Below are 27,341 nucleotides of genomic sequence, written 5' to 3'. Positions count from 1 at the left end.
TAAATATGTTCTAGAGATCAACAGTAAGTAATATTGTGATTATATAGGAGAATGTGTAAATGGTTCACCAAAAAGAGGGTATGTGTGTATTCACATACAGTTGATTTGAACAACATAGTTTTGAAATATGAGGGTCCACTTAAATGCAGATTTTTTTTCAATAAATACTGTATAGCACTAAAATGTATTTTCCATATGGTTTTCTTAATAAGATTTTCTTTTGTCTAGCTTACTTCGGCATAAGAATACAGTATATAACATACAAAATAATGTGTTAGTAGTTACCGGTCAACAGTAGGGTATTAGTAGTTAATTTTTTGACGGATCAAAAATTATATGCAAGGACCCCTGGCTAGTTCAGTTGAAGAGCTTGTGGTCTCTTGATCTTGGGGTCATGAATTCAAGCCCCATGTTGGGTGTATAGTCTACCTAACAAAAAAAAAAACTTACATGCAGATTTCCAACTACATGAAGAGGTCAATGTCAATAACTCCTATGTTGTTTAAAGGTCAACTGTACTTACAAGAGATAAAGTGAATATGGCAAAATGTAATTTTTTAGAAAAGTAATTATTGATCATTACCCACCAGACTGATTTTTTTAGAATCTGCTAAAGGATCACGAAGTTTGAGGGACGCCTGGGTGGCTCATTAATTTAGCGCCTGCCTTCAGCCCAGGGTGTGATCCTGGAGTCCTGGATCAAGTCCCGCGTCGGGCTTCCTGCATGGAGCCTACCTATGTCTCTGCCTCTCTCTCTTTCTCTCTCTCTCTCTCTCTCTCTCCCCCCCTCTCTGGGTCTCTCATGAATAAATAAATAAAATCTTTAAAATATACATATATATATATATATATATAAAGTTTGAAAACACTAAGTGTAACACTTAGCTTTTCCCATAATTACAGTATTTTTTGTCTTCCATTTTCAGGTTTTGAGGGTATTCTTGTTTTTTCCTTAAAAAAAAAATTTGCCATGTTGAAAACATGCCAATATTTATACACCTTTCTTACTCTCATGAAAATCATTACTTCTCCTTACTGAAAGTCTTTATTAGTTTTACCTTTTCATACACAGATATGTTAAACAGTCTCATAGTCTTAGCCATATCATATTATTATAAATAACACAGGAAACATTAGATTGCAAACAAATGTTTTGGCAGTAGAACTGACTATACCCTGGCCATTTCTCTTATAGAAAGTGATTCTAATTGCTGGTTGATATCATTCTAAATTTATTGAGAAGCTTCACCAAGTTGAGGAAAAGTAAAGAAAAGAATGCTCACTTTATGTGCAGGGCGTGCCTTAGTTTGCTTGGGCTGCCATAGCAAAATTTCATAGACTGAGTGGCTTAAACAACAGAAGTTTGGGACGCCCGGGTGGCTAAGCAGTTGAGTGTCTGCCTTCTGCTCAGAGCGTGATCTCGGTCGAGGTCCAGGGATCAAGTCCCTCATCGAGCTCCCCATAAGGAGCCTGTTTTTCTCTCTGCCTATGTCTCTGCCTCTCTTTGTGTGTCTCTCTTGAATAAATAAATTTAATTTAAAAAAAAATTTATATTTACGTTCTAGAGGCTAGAAGTCCAAGATAAAAGTCTAGCAGGGTTCAGTTTCAGATGAGGATTCTCTTCCTGGCTGGCAGATGTCTGCCTCTTGCTATACCCTCACATGGCCTTTTTCTGAGTACAAGCAAAGAGAAAGCATATGTAAGCTCTCTGATGTCTCTTTTTATAAGGTTACTAATCCTGTCAGATCAGGGTCCCACCTTTATGACCTCATTTAAGGTTAATTACCTCCTTATAAACTCTGTGTCCAAATAGAGTCACGCCAGGGGTTAGGACCTCAACATGAATTTTAGAAAGACAGAAACAGGAGGCTGCCATGCTGAGGAACATGGCTAGGGAAGTCTGGCCCAGTGCTTTCAGCCATAATCCGGGGAGCAGCAGATGGTTCCAGACATTGGACTATGAAGAGGGCCAGATGGAGGCCATGTTGGATCGATACTTTGAGGCTGACCCTCCCTAGCAGGTGACTGCCTCCCCTGACCCAACTGCTTGCCTTAGCCCCATTTTGCTAATTCTTCTAATCCCAGACTCTGTCTTAGTACCCTTCCTACCTCATAGCCCCAGTACCAAATTAAAAGGTATGTTTAAAATTCCGGGGGGGAGAAAAAGAATTTTAGAAAGACATAATTCAGTTTATAACAAGAGGGATCCAGTAAGTTAAAGTGGAACACTAAAATGCCTCATGACAGGACAAAGCTCAGAACCTGAACAAATTAGAAGTCTGATAGGACACCCCCTCAAGTAAACCTTGAACCTGTGAGGGCCATACTCTCAGTAAAAACCAATTAGATTTCATCAAAATGTAAAACTTCTGCCTTATTAGAATGGGAGAAAATATCAGTGTATATGTATCTGACAAAGACTTTGTATTCAGAATGTATAAACAACTCTTGCAAATCAATATAAAGACAAACAACCCAATAAAAGTAGGCAAAAGACTTTAAAACTTAACAAATAAGGTATAGGAGCATATGAAAAAGTTTACAGGGATCCCTGGGTGGCGCAGCGGTTTGGCGCCTGCCTTTGGCCCAGGGCGTGATCCTGGAGACCCGGGATCGAATCCCACGTCCGGCTCCTGGTGCATGGAGCCTGCTTCTCCCTCTGCCTGTGTCTCTGCCTCTCTCTCTGTGTCATGAATAAATAAATGTAATCTTTAAAAAAAAAAAAAAAAAAGTTTACAACTGATCAATCATAAATGCAGTTTTGATGCAAATAAAATCACACTTCACACCTTCCGGAATAGCTAAAATTAAGACTTACTACCACGTGTTTGTTAGGACATGGGACAGTTGGAACTCACATACATTTTTGGTGGTGGTAAAGGATAGAACAATAGTTTGACAGTTTCTTACAAAATTAAAATTAAATATGCAATTATCATATCTAGGAATTCTATATATTTGCCTAAGAAAAATGGAAACATCAAAAAAACTTACACAAGGATTTTCACAGCAGTTTTAATTCATAATATCAAAAATTGGGGGCAACTCCTGTCTGTAAACAAGAGTGTGGATAAATCGTGATATCTTCATATAGTGGGATAGTCCTCAGCAATTAAAAAACACTACTGATAGATGTACATGTGTTACTCTTAGCAACATCTATAAATATAAAAAAATTACGTTAAGTGAAACAAGTCAAACATAAAGGAGACATGGTAGTGTATGATTCCCTCGTATTAAGTTTGAGAATAGGCAAACTAACCTTATTGGTGATAGACAACAAAGAAGTGGTTGCCTTTGGCAGTAGGGTAGGATTGACTGGAAGAGAGTCTTGTTCAGTGATGAAGATGGTCTTTATCTTGATTGAAATAATTACAAAGGTGTATGCAGGTGCAGCTAGGGAGAAGAATACATTTATTAAACCTCACCATTTGTGCATTTAAGATCTATGCATTTTAGTTACACATTCTGTCTCAGTAAAACTAGGAAGGAACAGTAAAGACAACAACCAGAGACTTTACCGCTTCCTGTAGTTTGAAAGAATTCCACAACATTTCAGAGAGAAGGAAAGTGGGCAGATATGGAAAGTCTAAAGCAGAGAACTAAAATATTTGATAGCAATAGCATATGAAACAGGAGGAAATTTGTTGGTATTCATATGTGTTAAAGTCCTTGTATTGTTTCAGAGGATGGTAATGATCATGATTAACTTTATACTTCAAAAGTTAATTGTGCATGCTTAAGGGTAAGATAAAGTTAAGAAATAGACTGTAAACAAACTGAACAAGAATCCAAAAGAAAAAACAGGAAGTAGGGGAAATGTAAAGCAAAAAATAGGATGACAGAACTAAGCCTAAGTATATGAGTAATTATAACAAAATAATTAGACTAAATGCTTCACTTGAAAAAAGAGTATTGTCAAATTGGATTTAAATTTAAAGTATAGCTGTATCATGTTTATAAAAACATCTAAAACTTAAGGCAACAAGAAAACTTGAACCTAATGTTGTGTGAAAATATCAAGTTGTAGAAAGCTGCATAACATATAGCTCCACGTATGTGTATGTTAAAAATATGCAATACTGAAGTAGATTTTTTTTTAGGAATTCAAATATTAGAGAACTATAAAGAAAAATGGGAAAATAAATGCATAATCCAACAGTTAATTACCTCTTAGGAGAGACAGGAAAGAAGAAGGGATTAGGGAATGTTGAAAAAAGGCTATTAAAGGTAATGATGATATTTCTTAAGCTGTGTAATGACTAAATGGGTAGATAATTCTTTATGCTTGCACATATTTTATACTTCTTCCTTTGTATCTGCTCTGTTTAATAAAAGCAATAAAGAGAAATCTCTTTCATTTATCCAACCAATAATTTTGTAGTAAGTGCTAAGTAAAAATGTAGGTAGTGTATAAGTTAATGAAATATCAGGCATATAGCCAATATAGCCACGATTTGGAGAAACTTTTAAAGCACAGGTTCACAACCAACCACCTACAAACCAGATCTTTGTTCTCCTTTTCGATGAATACACAATACACGGCCAAGATTTTTTAAAAATCAGGGTGTAGGGATCCCTGGGTGGCTCAGCGGTTAAGCGCCTGCCTTCGGCCCAGGACGTGACCCCAGGTCCCAGGATCGAGTCCCACATCGGGCTCCCTGCATGGAGCCTGCCTCTCCCTCTGCCTATGTCTCTGCCTCTCTCTCTCTCTCTCTGTGTCTCTTATGAATAAATAAATAAAATATTTTTTTAAAAATCAGGGTGTATACAACACCTGAGCAGACACTTTACAATAGAGTATATTTACATAGCAAAAAGTGTATGAAAAGAAGTGCAGGGTTTTTAGTTACAGAGAACTGCAGATGAAGACCACAGTGAGATTCCACTTACAGGCCACATTGACCACATTACCACATTGACCAAGGTTAAGACTGGCATTACCTTTTTAAATTATCTAAATGTTTTTAGTAGTAGTTCAGTTGTTTTGTTGAGACTTTCCAGATATACAGTGATATCATAATTATAGTTTTCCTTTTTCCCTTTCCTAATTTTATACCTATTCTTTCTCTGGAGCCAGTAGTTGCACAATAATATTAATAGAGGTTAGTGGATATCCTAATTCTGTTGTTGACTTCAGTGGAAATGCTTTAAAATTTTTCCCATTGATTGTGCTACTGGGTTTGTGGTGGGATATGTACATTGATCATATTATGAAAGTATCTATTCTCATTTCAGTAAGTTTTTTTTTTTTTTTCTTTTAAAGATTTTATTTAGTCACTTGAAAGAGAGAGAACACAGGCTAGGGTGGGGAGGGAAGCAGAAGCAGAGGGAGAAGCAGACTCCTTGCAGGGAGCCCAACACAGGGCTCGATCCCAGGACCCTGAGATCTTGACCTGAGCCAAAGGTAGATGCTCAATTGACTGAGCCACCCAGGTACCCCAAGTCTTCCTTTCTCATGAAAGGATATTGAGTTTTATTAGATGCATTGCTAGCAATCATATTTTTCTCTTTATATATTAATATATTGAGTCACAGGTACTAAATTTTCTGAATTAAACCATCCATTTGCAGGGCACCTGGGTGGCTCAGTCAGTTAAGGGTCTGACTCTTGGGCAGCCCAGGTGGCTCAGCGGTTTAGCGCCACCTTCAGCCCAGAGCGTGATCCTGGAGGCCTGGGATCAAGTCCCATGTTGGGCTCCCTGCTTGGAGCCTGCTTCTCCCTCTGCCTGTCTCTCTCTCTCTCTCTCTCTCTCTCTCCCCCTCTGTCTCTCATGAATAAATAAAATCTTTAAAAAACAAAAAAAAAGGGAAAAAACAAAGGGGGGTCTGACTCTTCAACACAGGTCTTGATCTCAGGGTTCTGAGTTTAAACTCCACACTGGGCATGGAGCCTACCTAAATAAATAAATAAATAAATAAATAAATAAATAAATAAGTAGATATTTGAAAATGTTAAAAACCATCCTTTTGCATTCCTAATATAAACCTCATTTATAGTATATTTTTCCTTTAATGTGTTACTAGATTCTATTTGATAATGATTTATTTCATATTTTTGCACTAATAGTTATAAGTAGTAGTATCTATGAATATAGGTGGCAAGATTCTTAGCCCCCCCCCCAAAAAAATGTGTTGGTTGCTAACATTTTATTAACTTTATTTGAGAGAGAGAGCACACAAGCAGGGGAAGGGGCAGAGGGAGAGGAAGAAGCAACCTCCCCGATGAGCGCAGAGCCTAATGCAGGGCTCGATCTCATGACCCAAGCTAAAGTCAGATGCTTAACTCTTGATCTCAGCTCAAGGCTTGACCTCAGGGTCTTGAGATTGAGCTCCACGTTGGGCTTCATGCTGGGCATGGAGCCTATTTTAAAAAATGGGGACTTTGTAGCTTTTCTTTAAAACTCAATAGACATAGACAGGACACCTGGGTGCTCAGCAGTTGAGCGTCTGCCTTTGGCTCAGGGTATGATCCCACAGTCCCGGGATTGAGTCCCACATCGGGCTCTCTGCATGGAGCCTGCTTCTCCCTCTGCCTGTGTCTCTGCCTCTCTGTCTCTGTGTCTCTCATGAATAAATAAATAAATAAAACCATCAATCAATCAATCTCAATAGACCTAGGGGCATTTGGCTGGCTCAGTTGGTAGAGCATACAACTCTCAATCTCAGGATTGTACATTTGAACCCCACCTAAAAAACTCAGTGAACCTAGCCAGAATGCCTGTTTCAATAGCACTTGGTTTCCTGGACCTGAGTAGTTTCTATCCCCTTCAGATAGGATATGGGGAGGAAAGTTGCTGTGTATCACTTGTGTAACATTTTTAATCCCTGTTGGCAAAGCATTTAGTACATAAGTAGAATAAGGACTACACTATTCTGTTTGTGCATATTTTATTCCATTCTTTTTTTCTGGTTTCTACATAGTCCTAATGCCGCATGATCTGTATTAGATAAATATGACCAGTCAAGTTTATAAAATTTAGCAACTATTTAATAAGTGACTTTAACTCATCAGTAGAAATTTTTTGAATTGGAAAAAAGTAAAGAAGTTGATAATTTGTTCCATCAATGCATGTCTTTACTATTAAAATATACCTTGACTGATGTATGTTCTCTATAGGGTTTGGATTCTTCCTCAAAGTTTACCTCTTAAAATTTAGGTGTTTTTCTTTTTTTCTTTATTTTTTTTTTTAAGATTTTATTTATTCATGAGAGACACAGAGAGAGAGAGGCAGAGACATAGGCAGAGAGAGAAGCAGTCTCCATGCAGGGAGCCCAATGTGTGGGACTCGATTCCAGGACTCCAGGATCACGCCCTGGGCCAAAGGGAGGTCTCAACCACTGAGCCACCCAGGCATCCCTTTTTCTTTTTTCTTTTTTTTTTTTTTTTTGTAATCTCTACACCCAACATGGAGCTCATACTCAACAACCCTGAGATTAAGAGTTGCATACTTACCCAACTAAGCCAACAATGAACCCATAGGTGTTGGAGTTGTTTGTTTTTTGACTAACAGTCATAAGCTCTCATTGAATAAATTGTCTGAAGTATGCAGATCAAATTATGCCATAATTTGTACCACGTGACCTAAAGTGAGGCTTTTAAAAATGGATCACTAGCTGGGATAATAGAAGCTTTCTCTTTGTTTGAACTGCAAAATTACCTATGTTGTGTATCAACTCAACTCTTCACATTCTTAAATATACCTTATAATACTAATAGAGTTCTTTTTTTAATACGATTTTCCTTTCTTTTTTTTAAATTTTTTATTTATTTATGATAGTCAAACACAGAGAGAGAGAGAGGCAGAGACACAGGCAGAGGGAGAAGCAGGCTTCATGCACCGGGAGCCCGACGTGGGATTCAATCCCGGGTCTCCAGGATCGCGCCCTGGGCCAAAGGCAGGCGCCAAACCGCTGCGCCACCCAGGGATCCCTACTAATAGAGTTCTTAAACAATATTAAAACCTGAGCTACCAATTGGTGTATAATTGAAAGGAGTCCTAAATGATTGACCTACCATCTGTCTTTGGGGAAGAAATTAGACTTCCTTTTAACTTTTTCCGTTAGTTGATGTAACTGTAAGTGAACCCAAAGAGAATGATGTTTTTCTTTTTCCCTTTTTTTTTTTTTAAGAAAACCATTGAGATTTTAACAATTTTTCTTTTGCCAGTATCCTCCTGGATAATAGTACACAAGATGACCACAATATAAATGTATACATTTTATATGTTAACTTACTTTTAGTTTTTATTGTTATTGTATTAATGATGTTGTGTTCTATGGTGTATGTTCATTTTAGAAATTTTTAAAAACAGGGATCCCTGGATGGCACAGCGGTTTAGCACCTGCCTTTGGCCCAGGGTGCGATCCTGGAGTCCCGGGATCGAGTCCCACATCGGGCTCCCGGTGCATGGAGCCTGCTTCCCTCTCTGCCTCTCTCTCTCTCTCTCTCTCTGTGTGACTATCATAAATAAATTAAAAAAATTTAAAAAAGAAATTTTTAAAAACACAGAAAGTGACAGTGATTCCCTATAGGGTGACTTGTTAATGTTGTTAGTGGACTCTTTATTAAAATAGTACAGTATGACTGGAAAGAGAGCAAATGGAAATTAAAGACATGTAGGTAAATTACTTAACCTCTTTGGGTCATGCCTTTCCTGATCTTTGATATGTGAGAAGATTAAAGTACTTTCAATCTCTGAAAATGTTGTGAATGGAAAGAAGGCTAAAGTAGAAGCTCCAGCCATGCTGTTGCTGAGCTATATGGACTTGAGGAAGTAAATTAATGCAGGTAGATATTGCACTTCATTCATCTTTTTTTCTTAAGAAGGTTCTTGTGAGGATATATATGATCCATTGGTTATTACTAATTTTATAATTAACTTTTTTGATGTTGTCTATTACCGTAGAACTTTAGGTCAAGTACATTAGACTACTACATTTTCCCTGGTTCTTTTCAAAAGATAAATTTGCCTTTTAGAGCGCCTTGCTGGCTTGTCAGTAGAGCACGTAGACTCTTAATCTCGGGGTCGTAAATTGAAGCTCCACTGGGTATAGAGATTACTTAAAAAGAGAATCTTTAAAAAAGTAAACAAAAATTAATTTGCCCCTTTTTTTTTGAGAGAGAGAGAGTACACGCTAGTGAGGGAAGGGGGTGCAGAGGAAGAGGGAGAAAGAATCTTAGGTAGTGCAGAGTTCACAATGCTGAGATCATGACCCAAGCAGAAATCAGGAGTCAGACACTTAACCAATTGAACCACTCAGGCACTCCCAATAAATTTGCCTTTTGATTTTAAAAGTGTCAGAGTGGGGGACTCCTGGGTGGCTCAGTGGTTCACGTGTCTCCCTTTGGACCAGAGCGTGATCCTGGAGTCCCGGAATCAAGTCCCACATTGATTGGGACTCCCTACATAGAGCCTGCTTCTCTCTCTGCCTATGTCTCTGCCTCTCTCTCTCTCTCTCTCTGTCTCTCATGAATAAATAAATAAAGTCTTAAAAAAAAAACTCAGAGGGGAACCTGGATGGCTCAGTCAGGTAAGCATCAGACTCTTGATCTCTGCTCGGATCTTGATCTCAGGGTTGGGAGCTTATGCCCAGCATTTTTTTAAGCCTACTTTTTTTAAGCCTACATTTTTAAGCCTACTTAAAAATAAAATTAAATAAAATAAAAGCCTCAGACATTGAGTATGTCAAAAGAAAGCAATGTTGTGTGAAAGATGTTTTGTAGAACTTACTACTCTTTTAATTTTTAGGTTCCCACTTTCCTGTTGGAGTAGTCCCTCCCAGAACAAAATCACCAACACCTGAATCTTCAACAATAGCCTCCTATGTAACCTTAAGGAAAACTAAGAAGATGATGGATTCAAGAACGGTATTTAACTTAGAAGTTAATTTCTAGAAGGATTCTTAAGCCTCTATATTGCTTTCTCATACATAATTCCCCCCCCTTTTTTTAGTGTTTCACCAAAAAAATTTTTACATACTCAAGAAAAACTTAGTAATCTTAATTTTTTTAAATTACATTCGGGAAATTAGCGCGTAGGGGACAGACCTACTCAATACCTACTCTAGGTTTGTTTTGATCCAGAGGGTCCACAATTTGTAGAATCTATTCTCATATAGCTGCCCTATGTTACATCTCCTGACACCTCTCTAAGAATTTCTTTGATGAAAGTGATAGACATATCCTGTGGTCAACTAAGGTAATGGATTTCCAAGCTAACCTGAGTTTAGAGGGCTTTTAGCTATGGTAGGTTTGGAGTTTGCCAGTCCTCTGGTGACCCTGAGAAATGTGAACTGAGATTGGGAAATAAATTCTGTATTTCACATATTCACCTGAGATCCATTTAATTCAGCCTGCTGTAAACCAGTATAAGCTTGATCATTTTGGGAACATTGTCAGGATACTTAACTCCTTTCACCAGGTAGTCTCAGAAATTTGGGTGCAAAGAATGTAGGTTTTTTTAAGATTTTTTTTTTTTTTTTAAGAGAGCACAGTGGTGGGAGGGGGAGGGCAAAAAGAGGAGGAGGAGCACACTCCTCTCTGAGCAGGAAGTCTGATGCAGAGCTTGATCCTAGGACCCAGGATCATGACCCGAGCCGAAGATAGATACCTAACAGACTGAGCCACCTAGGCACCCAAGAATTTTTACTTTTCATCTTTATAAACTCTCTACTTATTTGGTATGAGGCAATTTGATAATTTTAAGCTAGAAGAATGAAAAATACTACAAATGATAAGATTTATGGTTATTCTTGAAAAATATTAAAATACAGCTACAAAGTATGTGTGTAAAACACCTGACAAGTTTATATACAAGAAATATTTTTTAATTAGTACAAAATTGTAAAGATCTAGGAAGATAATTACTATAGAATAAAAATTAATGAACAACTATATATCCATATTAACATTAGTGGTCATGGTTTTATAATAGCATTGTTTTTTCATAGTTAGGCTTTTTCTTTTAAAGATTGAAAGAGTATTTTTTTGGAAATTATAATATGAAAATAAATCAACAGAAAAAGGTTTTAAAAATACGTGTTGGGGATCCCTGGGTGGCACAGCGGTTTAGCACCGGCCTTTGGCCCAGGGTGCGATCCTGGAGACCCAGGATCGAGTCCCATGTCGGGCTCCCGGTGCATGGAGCCTGTTTCTCCCTCTGCCTCTTTCTCTCTGTGTGACTATCATGGAATAAATAAGTAAAATCTTTAAAAAAAAAAAAAAAAAAAATACGTGTTGAGGGGTACTCAGCTGGCTCCACTGAAAGAGCATACGACTCTTCATCTCAAGGTTGTGAGTTCAAGCCCCATGTTGCTTGTAGAGATTACTTGAAAATAAAATCTTTAAGAATTTAAAATAAAATTTAAGATAAAAATGCATGTTGAAGGATGCCTGGCTGGTTCATTCAGTAGAACATGCAACTCTTGATCTTGTAGTCATGAGTTCAAGCCCCACATTGGGTATAGTAGAGCTTACATTAAAAAAAAGTTAAAATATGTGTTGAAATGAAAAAGAAACATATTTAGTAGATTTATATTCTATAACTATTTTTAGTATATAACTATCTTAAATAGTAGATATCTTCTATTTAAGAAATAGTATGGAAGTCTACAGTTCTAAAATATCGGTACAGGGAAGGCATTTATAACCAAACTCAATACCAGAATAAAATACTTGGAGCATAATAGACAAGTTCCTTAAGAGATGAGGAGTGAATGTAGACCAGTTATTTTTAAGAGTTTCTTTATGGAAAATATGTTAAGTAATTCACAAATATATGATAATTTTTCAACCCCATAATAATTTTTAAAATGCTAACTAAAACTGCAAAGAGACCGTTTCTAGTTATCATTGGAGAAAAAAAATCTAAAAATTAACAATATCTGGCATTTAAAAACAATAGATCTTTAATAATATGACAACTTGGAAGAAGTTGCAGTTGACATTTTTGTATAAACGTAGAAAAGCCGGGAAGACTACATTTGTAGTTACTAAAAATAAAAGGATAAAATAAGAAACTTAATAAAATGCAAGACAAAAATAAAAGGAAGGGATGCTATAGGAGCTAGTTACCAATCTGTAGCTAGAATTTACTTTTTTTTTTATGATTTTTCGGTTTGTTTGGTATTTTGTTTTCCAAAGTGTGAACGTGTTTTATTGTACATATAATGGAGAATCATCATCACTTGTGCACATTAAGGCTTTTCAGTTTTTACTTGAGCTTTTAAAGATATTTATTCTATAAAATTGAATATGGCTCTAGAGCTATAGCTCCTGCCCTACCGGCATTTTTCAGATTGCAAGAGAGAGAAAGATCTTAGAGGGTTTGCCTGACACACTGCTTTGTCACAGAAATGCTTATCTCTGCCCTGGGTTCTTTTGAAAGCAAGCAACTTCACCAATGTCTCAGTCCCCACCAACTCAGACAAGAGACATAAAGAAGAAACCTATGGACTCTATGCCATAGATTCTACTATATGATTAATATTTAAATGTTCTAGGGATCCCTGGGTGGCGCAGCGGTTTAGCGCCTGCCTTTGGCCCAGGGCGCGATCCTGGAGACCCGGGATCGAATCCCACGTCAGGCTCCCGGTGCATGGAGTCTGCTTCTCCCTCTGCCTGTGTCTCTGCCTCTCTCTCTCTCTCTGTGACTATCATAAATAAATAAAAATTAAAAAAAATATATATTTAAATGTTCTAGTATATAAAATAAGCTAAATTTTGCTTATGACTAATATTGAAGTTCTTATTTTGCATTTTATACCAATATTGTTTTATTCTTTAATAAGTAAAGAAGTGAGATTTGGTTATTTATGTGACAAATATTTTTAAACCCTTCAGTAAGTCATAAAAATGAGCCATAAACACATGTATATATATAGTTTTCAAATAAAACCATCTGATTTATGGAACATAGTATTTCTGTAGTTCTTTTATTGATCATAAACGAAGGATTTTTCTCTATAAGCCGTCTCTCAGTAAATGTGTGACTTAAAACATTACATTTTCATTAAAATAAGTATCTGAGGTGCCTGGCTGGCTCAGTTAGTAGATCATGCTACTCTTGATCTTGGGGTTATAAGTTCAAGGCCCATGTTGGGTATAGAGATTACTTAAAGATAAAATCTGGGGGGGGATTATAAAAAATAAATCTCATATATTTAGAAGCTGTGCCCCCCATTTTTCCCTAGTTTGAGTTTTATACAATTTCCTGTTTCAGTGACCATGTATCACCAATTACTAGTGAAGGATAAAACAGTTTGCCTTTCTGGTGTTAACAGACCTCCATTTTTGACTTTGAGAAAAAAAATAAATGCACTTTTTTTTTTAAGAGATTATTTTTTGTTTGTTTGTTTGTTTGTTTGTTTGTTTGACAGAGAGAGAGCACAAGCAGGGTGAAGGGGAGAGAGAGAGAGATGTAGGGCTCGATCCCAGGACCCGCGGAGGTTATGACCTGAGCTGAAGGCAGACGCTTAACTGACTGAGCTACCCAGGCGCCCCAATAAATGCACTTTAGAACATTTTTTCTTCCAACATACTTTTCAGAAGTTATTCTGCATCTTTGTGTTCATGTGTCTATTTTTAATTTAAAGGAAAGACCAAGAAGTGCAGTGGACCAGCTTTGTTTGGCTGAAAGTACCCGGCCTAGGATGACTGTGGAAGAGCAAATGGAAAGAATAAGGAGACATCAACAAGCATGCTTGAGGGAAAAGAAAAAAGGGTTAAATGTTATTGGTGCTTTAGACCAGTCACCCTTACAAAGCCCTTCAGTTTTAAGGGATAATCCATTCAGGACTACCCAGGTACATCAATTGCATTTAATCATTCTTCTGTGTAAATCTAGTATCGCTTGAATCAGGATCATGGAGTTACAGAATTGATGGGTTTTCAAATGTCTGCAGTGTGGATAGTTATTTTATATTATTTAATTCCCATAATAATAAGGTAGTAGAGTGGAAATAGCCTGAGTTAAAAAATCAGAGCTATATTATTTGTTGGCTATCCTTGTACCAGTTGTGGACTTAATCTTCTCTACTGTAAATTAGATGATGATACAGCCCATCCGATGTACTTCACAGAGTTACTAAGAAGATAAAAGTGCTTTCAGCAAATAGGAAATGCTACACAGGTTACCAAGATAGTCCCCAATTCCCCCTCCAATAAAATGTGTATTACTCTGTCCTAATTTAACTATGACCTAAATTATAGCAGGAGAGAGCTTCTAAGTCTACTATTCATCACATTCCAACCTCAGCCTTGTGAAGTGATAACCATTCCATTTCTTATTATTTGTTTGTTACCCCAATTTATGAAGACAGGTTAACAGACTAGCAAGCCTTGCTCAGTAGCTTCTGCCTGGATCTTTCCCTATTAGTAAACATGTATCAAAGTGTTGCTCTGTCTTCCTAGAAATCCCTTTTCTATCTAATCAAGAGCTTGCAGGCATTGCTACTAAAGATTTAGAAGATTAACAATTGAATAATTGCACATTCTACAAATTACAAAATGGAAAAATAAAAGATGAGAAAAAAAATCTGTGGAATACTGAGATAGATAGATAGATAGATAGATAGATAGATAGATAGATAGATACTTTTTTTTCCTCTGTTGGTTTTATAAGGAAACCTCCTTGTAAGTGAAGATCAGCCTTTTTTCAAAATTAACGGGTGCTATCTAAAAACTTTACATGGCTGGGATCCCTGGGTGGCTCAGTGGTTGAGCGGCTGCCTTCAACCCAGGGCATGATCCTGGAGTTCTGGTATCGAGTCCCACATCAGGCTCTCTGCATGGAGCCTGCTTCTCCTGCTGCCTATGCCTCTGCCTCTCTCTCTCTGTCGCTCATAAATAAATAAATAAAATATTTTGAGAAAAAAAAACTTTGCATGGCTTTATAGTATGAATCTCTGCTGTGTATTTTTTGGACAGCCTCGAAGAAGGGATGATAACATTAAGGAATTGGATACCGTCGTTAGAGAAAATGATGTAAAGCCGAACCACGAAACTCCTGCAGCAGAAATTGTTCAACTAAAAGAAGCTGAACCTCAAAATATGGATTTCAGCAAAGAGGTAGATTATCTTAGAACAGATATTCCAAAGGGGTAGTTTTTTGAATATTAGATCAAGTGGTAAGGCTGAAAATAATTATGTTTCATTTCATTGGAGAGACCATAAGTCTAAGTGAAATGATCAATTTTGTTTAACCTGAGAGATGTATTCAGCACATCAGAAAAATGGGTTAATTGAACAGTTAAAACATAATCAAGGTTAGAATAAATTACTGTTAACCTCAATTAAAGAATCTCATATCCCAGAGCTGCTAGCTATTAGCAATATGCATTATCCCTCTAGGCAAATAATTCTTTGCATCTAGTAGTGAAGAATGTTAATATTTCTCATATACTTGAATCTCAATATGTATTTCAGTTACTATTTGACAGGGTATCATTTAATGACGAACTTTTATTTTTTTAATCATTTTTCTTCTTCTTCTATAGTTTAAAAAAACTGAGGACATTTTTTCCAAAACGCTCTTCAAACCTGAACCAAATGGAGTAAGTTCAGAAGAAATGATAGATAAAGAGGGAAACCAAGAGAAAATGCCTGAAGATGTTTCATGCAGGTAATAATTAGGGAAAGCAACAAAGGAATCACTCCCAAAACTATATAACTACTTAATAATGGTGAACTCCTGATTCAAAAAGTCTTGGATTCCTGTCCCAACTTGGCTATTTAAGAGTTATTTAGGATCTTGAGCAATTTACATAACCTCCCTAAACTGCAGGTTCCTTACTTGTAAAAATGGGGATAATAGTACCTGTCTCACAAATGTGTTACAATGATTAAGTAAGAAAGCACAGGTATTGCATTTAACACTTATTAGCACCTAGAAATTCAATAAAGACCTTTAAAAGAGTGGCAAAAGTTACATTGTCTCAGCATTGCCTGTATAATGGATCAGTAATGATAGACACTGATCAGAAATCCAAGGTATCTGATGTGTTCCAAAAGTCATAATGATTTGCTATTTATTTTTAAGCTGTATTTCTTTTTCTTTTGTATATATTTTTTATTGGAGTTCGATTTGCCAACATATAGTATAACACCCAGTGCTCATCCCATCAGGTGCCCCCTTCAGTGCCCATCACCCAGTCACCCCATCCCCCTGCCCACCTCCTCTTCCATTACCCATTGTTCATTTCCCAGAGTTAGGAGTCTCTCATGTTCTGTCTCCCTTACTGATATTTCCCACTCATTTTCTCTCCTTTCCCCTTTAATCCCTTTCACTGTTTTTTATATTCCCCAAATGAATGAGACTATATAATGTTTGTCCTTCTCTGATTGACTTATTTCACTCAGCATAATACCTTCCAGTTCCATCCACGTTGAAGCAAATGGTGGGTATTTGTCATTTCTAATGGCTGAGTAATATTCCATTGTATACATAAACCACATCTTCTTTATCCATTCATCTTTCGATGGACACCAAGGCTCCTTCCACAGTTTGGCTATTGTGGCCATTGCTGCTAGAAACATCGGGGTGCAGGTGTCCTGCCGTTTCACTGCATCTGTATCTTTGGGGTAAATCCCCACAGTGCAATGGCGCTAGGTCGTAGGGCAGGTCTATTTTTACCTGTTTGAGGAACCTCCACACAGTTTTCCAGAGTGGCTGCACCAGTTCACATTCCCACCAACAGTACAAGAGGGTTCCCCTTTCTCCACATCTTCTCCAACATTTGTTGTTTCCTGTCTTGTTAATTTTCCCCATTCTCACTGGTGTGAGGTGGTATCTCATCGTGGTTTTGATTTGTACTTCGCTGATGGCAAGTGATGCGGAGTATTTTCTCATGTGCATGTTGGCCATGTCTATGTCTTCCTCTGTGAAATTTCTGTTCATGTCTTTTGCCCATTTCATGATTGGATTGTTTGTTTCTTTGGTGTTGAGTTTAATAAGTTCTTTATAGATCCTGGAAACTAGCCCTTTATCTGATACGTCATTTGCAAATATCTTCTCCCATTCTGTAGGTTGTCTTTTAGTTTTGTTAACTGCTTCTTTTGCTGTGCAGAAGCTTTTGATCTTGATGAAGTCCCAGTAGTTCATTTTTGCTTTTGTTTCCCTTGCCTTCATAGATGTATCTTGCAAGAAGTTGCTGTGGCCAAATTCAAAAAGGGTGTTGCCTGTGTTCTCCCCTAGGATTTTGATGGAATCTTGTCTCACATTTAGATCTTTCATCCATTTTGAGTTTATCTTTGTGTATGGTGAAAGACAGTGGCCAGGTTTCATTCTTCTGCATATGGATGTCCAATTTTCCCAGCACCATTTATTGAAGAGACTGTCCTTTTTGCAGTGGATAGTCTTTCCTGCTTTGTCAAATATTAGTTGACCATAGAGTTGAGGGTCCATTTCTGGGGTCTCTATTCTGTTCCATTGATTTATGTGTCTATTTTTGTTCCAGTACCACACTGTTTTGATGATCACTGCTTTGTAGTACAAGCTGAAATCTGCCATTGTGATGCCCCCGGCTCTGGTTTTCTTTTTCAATATTCCCCTGGCTATTCAGGGTCTTCTCTGATTCCACACAAATCTTAAGATGATTTGTTCCAACTCTCTGAAGAAAGTCCATGGTATTTTGATAGGGATTGCATTAAATGTGTAAGTTGCCCTTGGTTGCATTGACATTTTCACAATATTAATTCTTCCAATCCATGAGCATGGAATATTTTTCCATCTCTTTGTGTCTTCAGTTTCTTTCAGAAGCGTTCTGTAGTTTTTAGAGTATAGATCCTTAACCTCTTTGGTTAGGTTTATTCCTAGGTATCTTATGCTTTTAGGTGCAATTGTAAATGGGATTAACTCCTTAATTTCTCTTTCTTCAGTCTCATTGTTAGTGTATAGAAATGCCACTGATTTCTGGGCATTGATTTTGTATCCTGCCACACACTGCCGAATTCCTAGGTGAGTTCTAGCAATCTTGGGGTGGAGTCTTTATGTAGAGTATCATGTCATCTGCAAAAAGGGAGAGTTTGACTTCTTCTTTGCCAATTTAAATGCCTTTTATTTCTTTTTGTTGCCTGATTGCTGAGGCTAGGACTTCTAGTACTATGTTGAATAGCAGTGGTGAGAGTGGACATCCCTGTCGTGTTCCTGATTTTAGGGGAAAGGCTCCCAGTGTTTCCCCATTGAGAATGATGTTTGCTGTGGGCTTTTAATAGATGGCTTTTAAGATGCTGAGGAATGTTCCCTCTATCCCTACACTCTGAAGAGTTTTGGTCAGGAATGGATGCTGTATTTTGTCAAATGCTTTCTCTGCATCTATTGAGAGGATCCTATGGTTCTTGGTTTTTCTCTTGCTGATATGATGAATCACATTGATTGTTTTACAAGTGTTGAACCAGCCTTGCGTCCCGGGGATAAATCCTACTTGGTCATGGTGAATCATCTTCTTAATGTACTGTTGGATCCTATTGGCTAGTATCTTGTTGAGAATTTTTGCATCCTTGTTCATCAGGGATATTGGTCTATAATTCTCTTTTTTGGTGGGGTCTTTGTCTGCTTTTGGAATTAGGGTGATGCTGGCCTCATAGAACAAGTTTGGAAGTACTCCATCCCTTTCTATCTTTTGGAACAGCTTTAGTAGAATAGGTATTGTTTCTTCTTTATAGCTGTATTTCTTTTTTTTTTTTTAAGATTTTATTTATTTATGCCTGAGAGACATAGAGAGAGAAAGAGAGGCAGAGACACAGGCAGAGGGAGAAGCAGGCTCCATGCAGGGAGCCTGACATGGGACTCCATCCTGGATCTCCAGGATCAGGCCCTGAGCTGAAGGCAGCAGTGCCAAACTGCTAAGCCACCGGGGCTGCCCTATAGCTGTATTTCTTGACTGGCCTTCTTATGTGTATATCCTCAATCTCACGCTTCATTAGAAAAATCACCAGAGCTGGAAAAGAGAAATGCAATGATTTTATGTTACTTAGAATGCCTTTATTTCGTCAATGAATAGCAAGATTGAATTTGAAAAACTTTTGGCAATAGCTGATAAGAAAAAAAAAAGAAAACCTGCTGTTTTGTTAACAGCCATAGATTAGAACACATCTAGTATATTAAAAATCTATGAGTTTAATGATCCAACAACTGCAAAAAATAATTTGTTGGCCGTTTTGGACAATGCTAATGGAATTGAACAATATTCCTCAATGGCTGGAAAAGCTGTTAGCTGAAAGTCTGTCAGGGAACTTTATGAGTGGTTCAAGAAACCCTTGAACTGGGCAGCTCGAGTGGCTCAGTGGTTTAGCTCTGCCTTCAGCCCAGGGCGTGATCCTGGAGACCCGGGATTGAGTCCCGCATCGGGCTCCCTGCATGGAGCCTGCTTCTCCCTCTGCCTGTGTCTCTGCCTCTCTCTCTCTGTATCTCTCATGAATAAATAAATAAAATCTTTAAAAAAAACAAAAAGAAAAGAAACCGTTGAACTCACTGATCTTTTTTAACATAACGAAAAGAAACAACCTGTTAATGCAATAGTGCATGAACCCCACTTGATAAGATATTATCTTCCCCGTTCCCCACAAAACCTATATCCAATCAAGCCTCAAAGTCCTATCATTTTTATTAAAAATAAGAGCAATATAATCATCAAAATAAAGAATGTGGTAAACTATGTAGGATGGGTAAAACCAGGTTCTTTCACATAGTGTTAAAAAATAAAGGGGAAGTGGGTGGGGGGTGGGGGTGACTGGGTGACGGGCACTGAAGGGAGCAATTGATGGGATGAGCATTGGGTGTTATTCTATATGTTGGCAAATTGAACACCAATTAAAAAAAATTTATAAACTAAAAAAAGAATAAAAAATAAAAAGGATGTGTTGTGTGGGATAGGGTATTTTGGATTAAAGTTAACTTTAAGGGGATCCCTGGGTGGCGCAGCGGTTTGGCGCCTGCCTTTGGCCCAGGGCGCGATCCTGAAGACCCGGGATCGAATCCCACGTCAGGATCCCGGTGCATGGAGCCTGCTTCTCCCTCTGCCTGTGTCTCTGCCTCTCTCTCTCTCTGTGTGACTATCATAAATAAATAAAAATTAAAAAATAAATAAATAAATAAAGTTAACTTTAAGAGACTTGTCAGGCAAATACAATACATATATCGACTTTGGATCTGCTTGAAACTTGTAACTCTAAAATGATATAATGAGCCAATCAAGAAAATCTGAGCACTGACTGGATATTTGATGACATTAAGATATTATATTATTGGGATCCCTGGGTGGCGCAGCGGTTTGGCGCCTGCCTTTGGCCCAGGGCGCGATCCTGGAGACCCGGGATCGAATCCCACATCAGGCTCCCAGTGCATGGAGCCTGCTTCTCCCTCTGCCTGTGTCTCTGCCTCTCTCTCTCTCTCTGTAACTATCATAAATAAATAAAAATTAAAAAAAAAAGATATTATATTATTATAAGTACAAACTGAAGTTTTTACAGATTGAATGATATGTCTGAAATCTGCTTTAAAATAGTATGGAAAGTAGAAGACTGGGAGTTTAAATGAAACAAAATTGGTACAACGTTGATCGCCTGAGTGTACAGGTTTCATGTATGATTTGCTCTAATTTTTTTGTGTTTAAAAACTTCTATGGGGGGAGGAGAAGAAAAGAGATTAATTAAAAGCAAAATGTTAGCAGTTACTAAATATAGATGGTGGCATTTTCGTGTATGGTAAATTTTCGTAATGATAAATTGGAAGAAAAAAATGTATTGTATTCTGTAATAACAAGTTTTAAAACATCAGTCTATTTTCATTAGCCCACAGGATGAGACACAGATCATAAATCATAAAGCAGAAAGCCACCCTGAAGAAAATATAAAGGACAATATTCATGAGCAGGAAGAAACGATTGTTTCTTATGAACAAACTCCTGAAGCTTCTAGAGAAAGTCAAACGATGGCAGGTAGATATTTCATGTTTCATACTTTTCTCAGTGGGGTGTCCTCTGAACTTCTGCATTTATAGTTTGCCTTCCCACATGCACCTTCAGGAAGATTGCCACTGCCCCCATCTGGGAAGGGGGGGGCATCTATCTTGATCCACCACATCTCTCCCGACTCGGGGGTAACTTCTTTCTCTCTCTCTTTTTCGTCTGAACCTTAACACATATACCATAAATTTTTTCTAATAAAATATTCCAGAACTTGGAAAATGCATCTGTTTCCCTGAGGCTGGATTCTCAGTCTTCACAAACCTACCACCTTGGAGACTATAGAAGATTTAATACCTAAACTAAGTAGAATGGGTTTGTTTACTGTAACCCCTGGTATAATCCACATCTGGGTTTTTCTTTGATAGAAGATCATGATCCGGGGCACCTGGGTGGCTCAGTGATTGAGCATTTGCCTTCAACTCAGGGCTTGATCCTGGAGTTCCAGGATGGAGTCCCACATCAGGCTCTCTGCATGGAGCCTGCTTCTCCCCACTCTGCCTATGTCTCTGCCTCTTTCTCTAGGTCTGTGAATAAATAAATAAAATCTTTTTTTAAAAAATTAATTTAAAAAAAAAGAAGATCATGATCCATAGTGTGTCAAAAGATAGGGGCTCCTGGGTGGCTTGGTCAGTTAAGCATCTGACTCTTGAGTCTGGCTCAGGTCATTGATCTTAGGGTTGTGAGATGGAGCCTCATGTTGGGCTCTATGCTGAGCGTGAAGTCTGCTTAAGATTCTTCCCCTCAGGGATCCCTGGGTGGCGCAGCGGTTTGGCGTCTGCCTTTGGCCCAGGGCAGGATCCTGGAGACCCAGGATCGAGTCCCACGTCGGGCTCCCGGTGCATGGAGCCTGCTTCTCCCTCTGCCTGTGTCTCTGCCTCTCTCTCTCTCTCTCTCTCTCTCTCTGTGACTATCATAAATAAATAAAGAAAAAAAAAAAAAAGATTCTTCCCCTCTCTCTGCTCCCCCATCTCTCACTCTCTAAAAAATGTTAATTAGGGATCCCTGGGTGGCACAGCGGTTTAGCGCCTGCCTTTGGCCCAGGGCGCGATCCTGGAGACCCAGGATCGAATCCCATGTCGGGCTCCTGGTGCATGGAGCCTGCTTCTCCCTCTGCCTATGTCTCTGCCTCTCTCTCTCTCTGTGTGACTATCATAAATAAATAAAATTTAAAAAAAAAATGTTAATTAAAAATAATATTAAAAATGTCTATGCTACTTTCTTTTTTGTTTTTCACATATTTTATTTATCTATTTGAGAGAGAGAGAGGGGAAGCAGCAGGGAGAGGGAGAAGCAGGCTCCCCACTGAGCACTGAGGCCTTTGTAAGGCTTGATCCCAGGACCCCAGGATCTGAAAGCCAGATGCTTTCATGACCTTAAAGCAGATGCCTCACCAACTGAGCCATCCAGGCACTCCTCCTGTTTGTTTTGTTTTGTTCATTTGTTTTTGGAATCTTCACAGATTTAATTTTCTCTTTTTCTTTATGATATTTGGCAAGGGGTGGGGATGAGGGGGATCATACCACTAGTCCATATTATTAACATTGGTTTTCATAGTCCATAAGCAAAAAACCATTAATAATCCACCCTCCTGGGGCACCTGGGTGACTCAGTGGGTTAAGGGTCTGCCTTCAACCAAGATCATGATCCAAGGTCCTGGGGTCAAGGTCCCTGCTCAGGAGGGATCTGTTTCTCTCCCTCTGACCCTCCCCCTCCTCGTGTGTGTGCACACACTCCTTCTCTCAAATAAATAAAATCTTTACAAAAATAATCCTCCCTCCTTTCATCCTCCTCTCCATCATTTTATAGAAGGGCAAATACAATGCAATTCAATTATCTGAGACTGTTTTTCTTAGGAAGAACACAGGATTCCAGCAGTGTATTTTCTAGATCTTATACACACCTAGCATGCAAATCTATGTGATTAGTCATGTTTCCTTGTAACATATTAAGCACTGTCTTTTCTTTTGCCTCTATCATTTATAAGGCATCATGCACAGGAATTCTCACCTTTTTTTTAATTGTCACTGACCACTTTCTGTTTCTGTTTTGGCATGTCTGCATAAAGTGTGTGGGTATATTAAAATCACAACATTTAATGTCACCTGGGCAGCTCGGCAGTTGGGCGCCCACCTTCAGCCCAGGGCGTGATCCTGGAGACCCGGGATCGAGTCCCACATTGGGCTCCCTGCATGGAGCCTGCCTATGTCTCTGCCTCTCTCATGAATAAATAAATAAAATCACAACATTTAAACTGTTGATTTTATTTATTTATTTTAAGATTTTATTTATTTATTCATGAGAGAGGCAGAGACACTATAGAGGGAGAAGCAAGCTCCGTACAGGGAGCCCTGTGCAGGACTCAACCCCTGAACCCAGAATCACACCCCTAGCTGAAGGCAGATGCTCAACCACTAAGCCACTCAGGGATCCCTGTTGATGGTATTTAGCTGCATGGAACTAGAAAGGCTTTTAAAAGTAAGACCTAGGAGTGCCTGTTGGCTCAGTCGGTAGAGCATGTGAATCTTGCACTTGGGGTTGTGAGTTCAAGCCCCATGTTGGTCAGAGCTTACTTTAAAAAAAAGTTTTTTTTTTAATAAGTAAATAAAAATGAGATCCATCAGGAGTGATCTGTAGATAGACACCTAAAAATTAACCTCAAAGGCTAAATAAATAAATAAATAAATAGTGGGGCAGCCTGGGTGGCTCAGCGGTTTAGCGCCGCCTTCGGCCCAAGGTGTGATCCTGGAGACCCAGGATCGAGTCCCACGTCAGGCTCCCTGCATGGAGCCTGCTTCTCCCTCTGCCTGTGTCTCTGCCTCTCTCTGTCTCTGTGTCTCACATGAATAAATAAAATCTTTAAAAAAAAATGGTGAAGAATTTTCCAATTGTGTTGAGGTATAATTGACATATAACATTGTACGCAATGTTTAAGCTCATGGTATACGAAGAAGAAGAATGTTTTATCAGTCTTCAAGAGACATTTCATGCTAAATAATCAGTTGTCAATTTAGAGAATAACAGAACCCAGATACAACTATTAAATCCTTCCTGAAATATGTTCCTATTTTATGGGATCACAGCATCAGGATTTCCTTCTCCAGATGTGTCCTAAAGATTTTTATCTTCTCACATTCTCTTGGTGTGTTTTAGTGAAAAGTCTGTCCCCATCTCCTGAGTCCTCGGCATCACCAGTTCCAGCCACTCAGCCGCAGCTCACAGAAGGATCCCATTTCATGTGTGTGTAGTCTCAGAAAAAGTACGTCAGTTCCCTTTGCATTTGTGCTTTAACTTTAGAGTTTTTAACTTGATTTTTATTCATGTGTTGGTTTGGTGAACAAAAACTGAGATTAATTGTCGACTGTACATTAGGGATCGTTGGCAGAGCAAGAAGGCTGTGTATTTGAGCCATGGGCAATAACTCAGATCTCCAGCATTAGCCCTTGCAGTGATTTGCTATGTGACAGCATTTTAGAGAAAATGTTCTTATTTTAGAGAAAATGTCTCTTATTTCATCATCTGTAAAAACAGCAAAACTAAGAGGGTATGGCCTTTGCCAAGACAAGCCTCACGGTGTTTTGCAGCTGTGCTCCCACTTAGCATTCCTTTCCATAGTCGGATCTGAGAATTCTGTTGAAGCTATTACATGTTGATCAAGTAATGTCTTTTACAGTTCGTGCAACGTATCTACCGCATTGGGAGTTTAATTATTTTAAAGGACAAAGGAGTGTTTGTGGTACAGCCAACTACATGGAATATTAAATTGTTAAGATCTATCAGAAATTATTTCTAAATAACTAAATTTTTTTTTTAAGTAAAGGAGGTCACTACTAAAAAAGCTGTGGGTGGGGAAATGGGGAATGAGGAAACCTTGCTTGAATGCTGTTCCTTCAACCAAAGTTTAAGAACTGAGAATAATCTCCTAAAATCTTACTTTTAACAATTTTATAGACAGTTGCTGAGTTTTATTTGCCTTTTTCTACTTGTAGATATATACTTTTTTAACTGTGAGATAGAGCTATTTATGCCTTTTTCTGCATTGTTTCTCTTACCATCTACCAGATACAGTAATATTGTGTACTTTAGAGTTACCACCAGTTTCTTTTAAGCTATTATAAACAGCGAAAACACATAGAGATACTACAAACATTATTGCTAACATATTCTTTGACTTTTAGATTCTCAAAATAGTACAAATACTTAGTATCCAGTAATGCTTATATTCTTAAATCTTCTTCCATTCATACCTTTTTTGTGGCAACTATAACCTGTGTCCTTTTGTTCACCCTGAAGCATTTATGTCTGTCTTGTCATATTTGTAACTTTTATTTGAGATTATGTCTACATAGCGGGACGGGACGCCTGGGTGGCTCAGTGGCTGAGCATCTGCCTTCGGCTCAGGGCATGATCCTGGAGTTCCCAGGATTGAGTCCTGCATTGGGCTCCTTGCTTGGAGCCTGCTTCTCCTCCCTCTGCCTGTGTCTCTGCCTCTCTTTCTGTGTCTCTCATGAATAAATAAATAAAATCTTTTAAAAAGATAGAGATATTATGTCTACATAGAGCCTGGAAGAGGCTCTGTTGTCAGCTGGTGTTTATGCAGGATTGACATCCTTTCTGAAGTTACAAACCACCTGTTTGTTATAGTCTACCTATGTCTTGCCTCTGTCACTCATGCATTTAAACTTTTAACTTACTGTGGTTTGAAGTGACAGTTGCCACTAGTGACAGAATAATACCAGCATAGTATTTAATTCATACTTATTTTATTCCTCTTGTGCAAAGAATTGGTAGATGGCCTCTTCCTATCTTAGTGGAGAAGTATATATTAAAATCTAGTCTCATTATCTTTTGGCTCAAAAACAGGTTACAATTCTTTGTACACAGACCAATGATAATAAAGAATGTTGTTTGACAATAAAGAGTATTTACAGTTAAAACCCAAGTACATTTAAAGGTTCCTTAAGTTGTTATTATTGGATTTTGTTTCGTTTTACTTTCACTCAGAGTCAGTGACATTATATACTAGAATGGTGTCCGGTTATTACCCGGTATTTTTTAGTCTCCTGGCATGCAGCCACCATGAATAACTAGTGGCACTCAACCCGTTATTATTTTTATGTCTTCTCACTCTGTGTATGTTATCTTGATGACTTAGTAGTTTTGGCAGGACTTTGGAAAGATTCATAACTGATGCTGCTGTGTAGGCGGCTTAGTGTATTATTACATATTTTACCAAAATTATGCAAATCTTCGCTCATTTTGTTGATCTTTTGGATTAAGCCACAAATTCGGCTACCTTTTTTTAATTCTGAATTATTTAATTGCATTTTTTGCTTTGTGAATTAAATCTGTGAAATGACAAGAAATTATCCTTCCGTTATATTATGTCTTAGGATTTTCATGGCTATGCTTGTCAGTTCTGTTGTTGTAGAACAACACCCTCAGTTACTTTAGGAAATGGTTACTCATTAACTTTTCAGGTGTCAAAAGTAATTTTCCCTGTCTTTATTTTTCAGCTATACTAACTTCTGTTGAAACCATTCAAAGCTAAGGACATGGACCTTCAGCAATGTGAGAAGATATTGTACAGTATATTTTAAATCTATGAAATTCATAGTTCTGATGCTTTTGGCCACAGAGCATCATTTTATCACTTCTGGAAAATGTTTATTCCAAATAGCTTTAATGGCTCATATGTACACTCCGTAATCTCAAGGTTGTTCTGACACCAGCTTGCTGCTATGATTTCAGAGCACATAAGTAAAGGTGCTTTTTTAATGTGTGGTCTACAGCCAGAGCTTACTTAGTTGCTGATTTCTAGATTTTGATGTTTCTAAAGTTTAGGTGGATTTATATTTCTTTTTGCTTTTTCAGTACATAAATTTAGTTATTTCCAATGAAGCTTGTTTTCCTTTTTTTTTTCTTCCCATTTTGGCTACTGCAATGCTTTGTTTCACACTTGATTTGTAAAAATTTTATATATATATTTAAAATGTGCCATTTTATTATTGCTAAGTGAAGTATGTCCTGTTTTCTGCTATAATTATTTCTCAGTCAGATTGCAATGTCAGCAGTTACTGCCACACTCTTGTCAGCTTAAACACAAATGTTACCGCTTACTTTTTCTTAAAAATACAACTTAAAATGTAGGTATTTTGAAGTACTGGGCTTATACTTCAATTGGGATAGTTGTGTACAGCAATAAGCAGGTTTTCAAATCCAGTACTTAGTTTGTGTACAAATGTAATTATGTTCATTGTGTATATATTATACAATGAGCACATGTAAGTATTAAAGGCTACTTACTCTTGTTTAAATGCAAATGTTCATATCTCATTTCTTTTTTATCATGTTAAATAAATGTTGATGTTCTTAAA

At 37.9% G+C, this 27,341-nt stretch overlaps 1 protein-coding gene across 23 annotated transcripts in view; it reads left to right on the top strand.

Annotated features, from left to right (window-relative positions):
* Positions 1-27,341, top strand: part of PLEKHA5 (pleckstrin homology domain containing A5) — a 242,712-nt gene extending 215,371 nt beyond the window's left edge. For 20 of the 23 annotated variants that reach the window (XM_025455265.3, XM_035707576.2, XM_049102692.1 and 17 more), the window contains 7 exons: positions 9,753-9,871; positions 13,597-13,806; positions 14,930-15,070; positions 15,499-15,623; positions 20,792-20,937; positions 24,118-24,223; positions 26,481-27,341. In XM_025455265.3, the coding sequence (XP_025311050.1) occupies positions 9,753-9,871; positions 13,597-13,806; positions 14,930-15,070; positions 15,499-15,623; positions 20,792-20,937; positions 24,118-24,212 (836 nt within the window). In that variant the 3' untranslated portion in view covers positions 24,213-24,223; positions 26,481-27,341. The remainder of the gene's footprint in view (positions 1-9,752; positions 9,872-13,596; positions 13,807-14,929; positions 15,071-15,498; positions 15,624-20,791; positions 20,938-24,117; positions 24,224-26,480) is intronic. The other 3 variants (XM_049102693.1, XM_049102689.1, XM_049102681.1) reach the window with 1 other exon arrangement.

The sequence above is a fragment of the Canis lupus genome, chromosome 27, assembly GCF_003254725.2.
Source record: "Canis lupus dingo isolate Sandy chromosome 27, ASM325472v2, whole genome shotgun sequence".
Classification (NCBI taxonomy): Eukaryota; Metazoa; Chordata; class Mammalia; order Carnivora; family Canidae; genus Canis; species Canis lupus.
The sequence above is the reverse complement of the archived record's forward strand: the minus strand, read 5'-3'. Positions and strand labels throughout refer to the sequence as shown.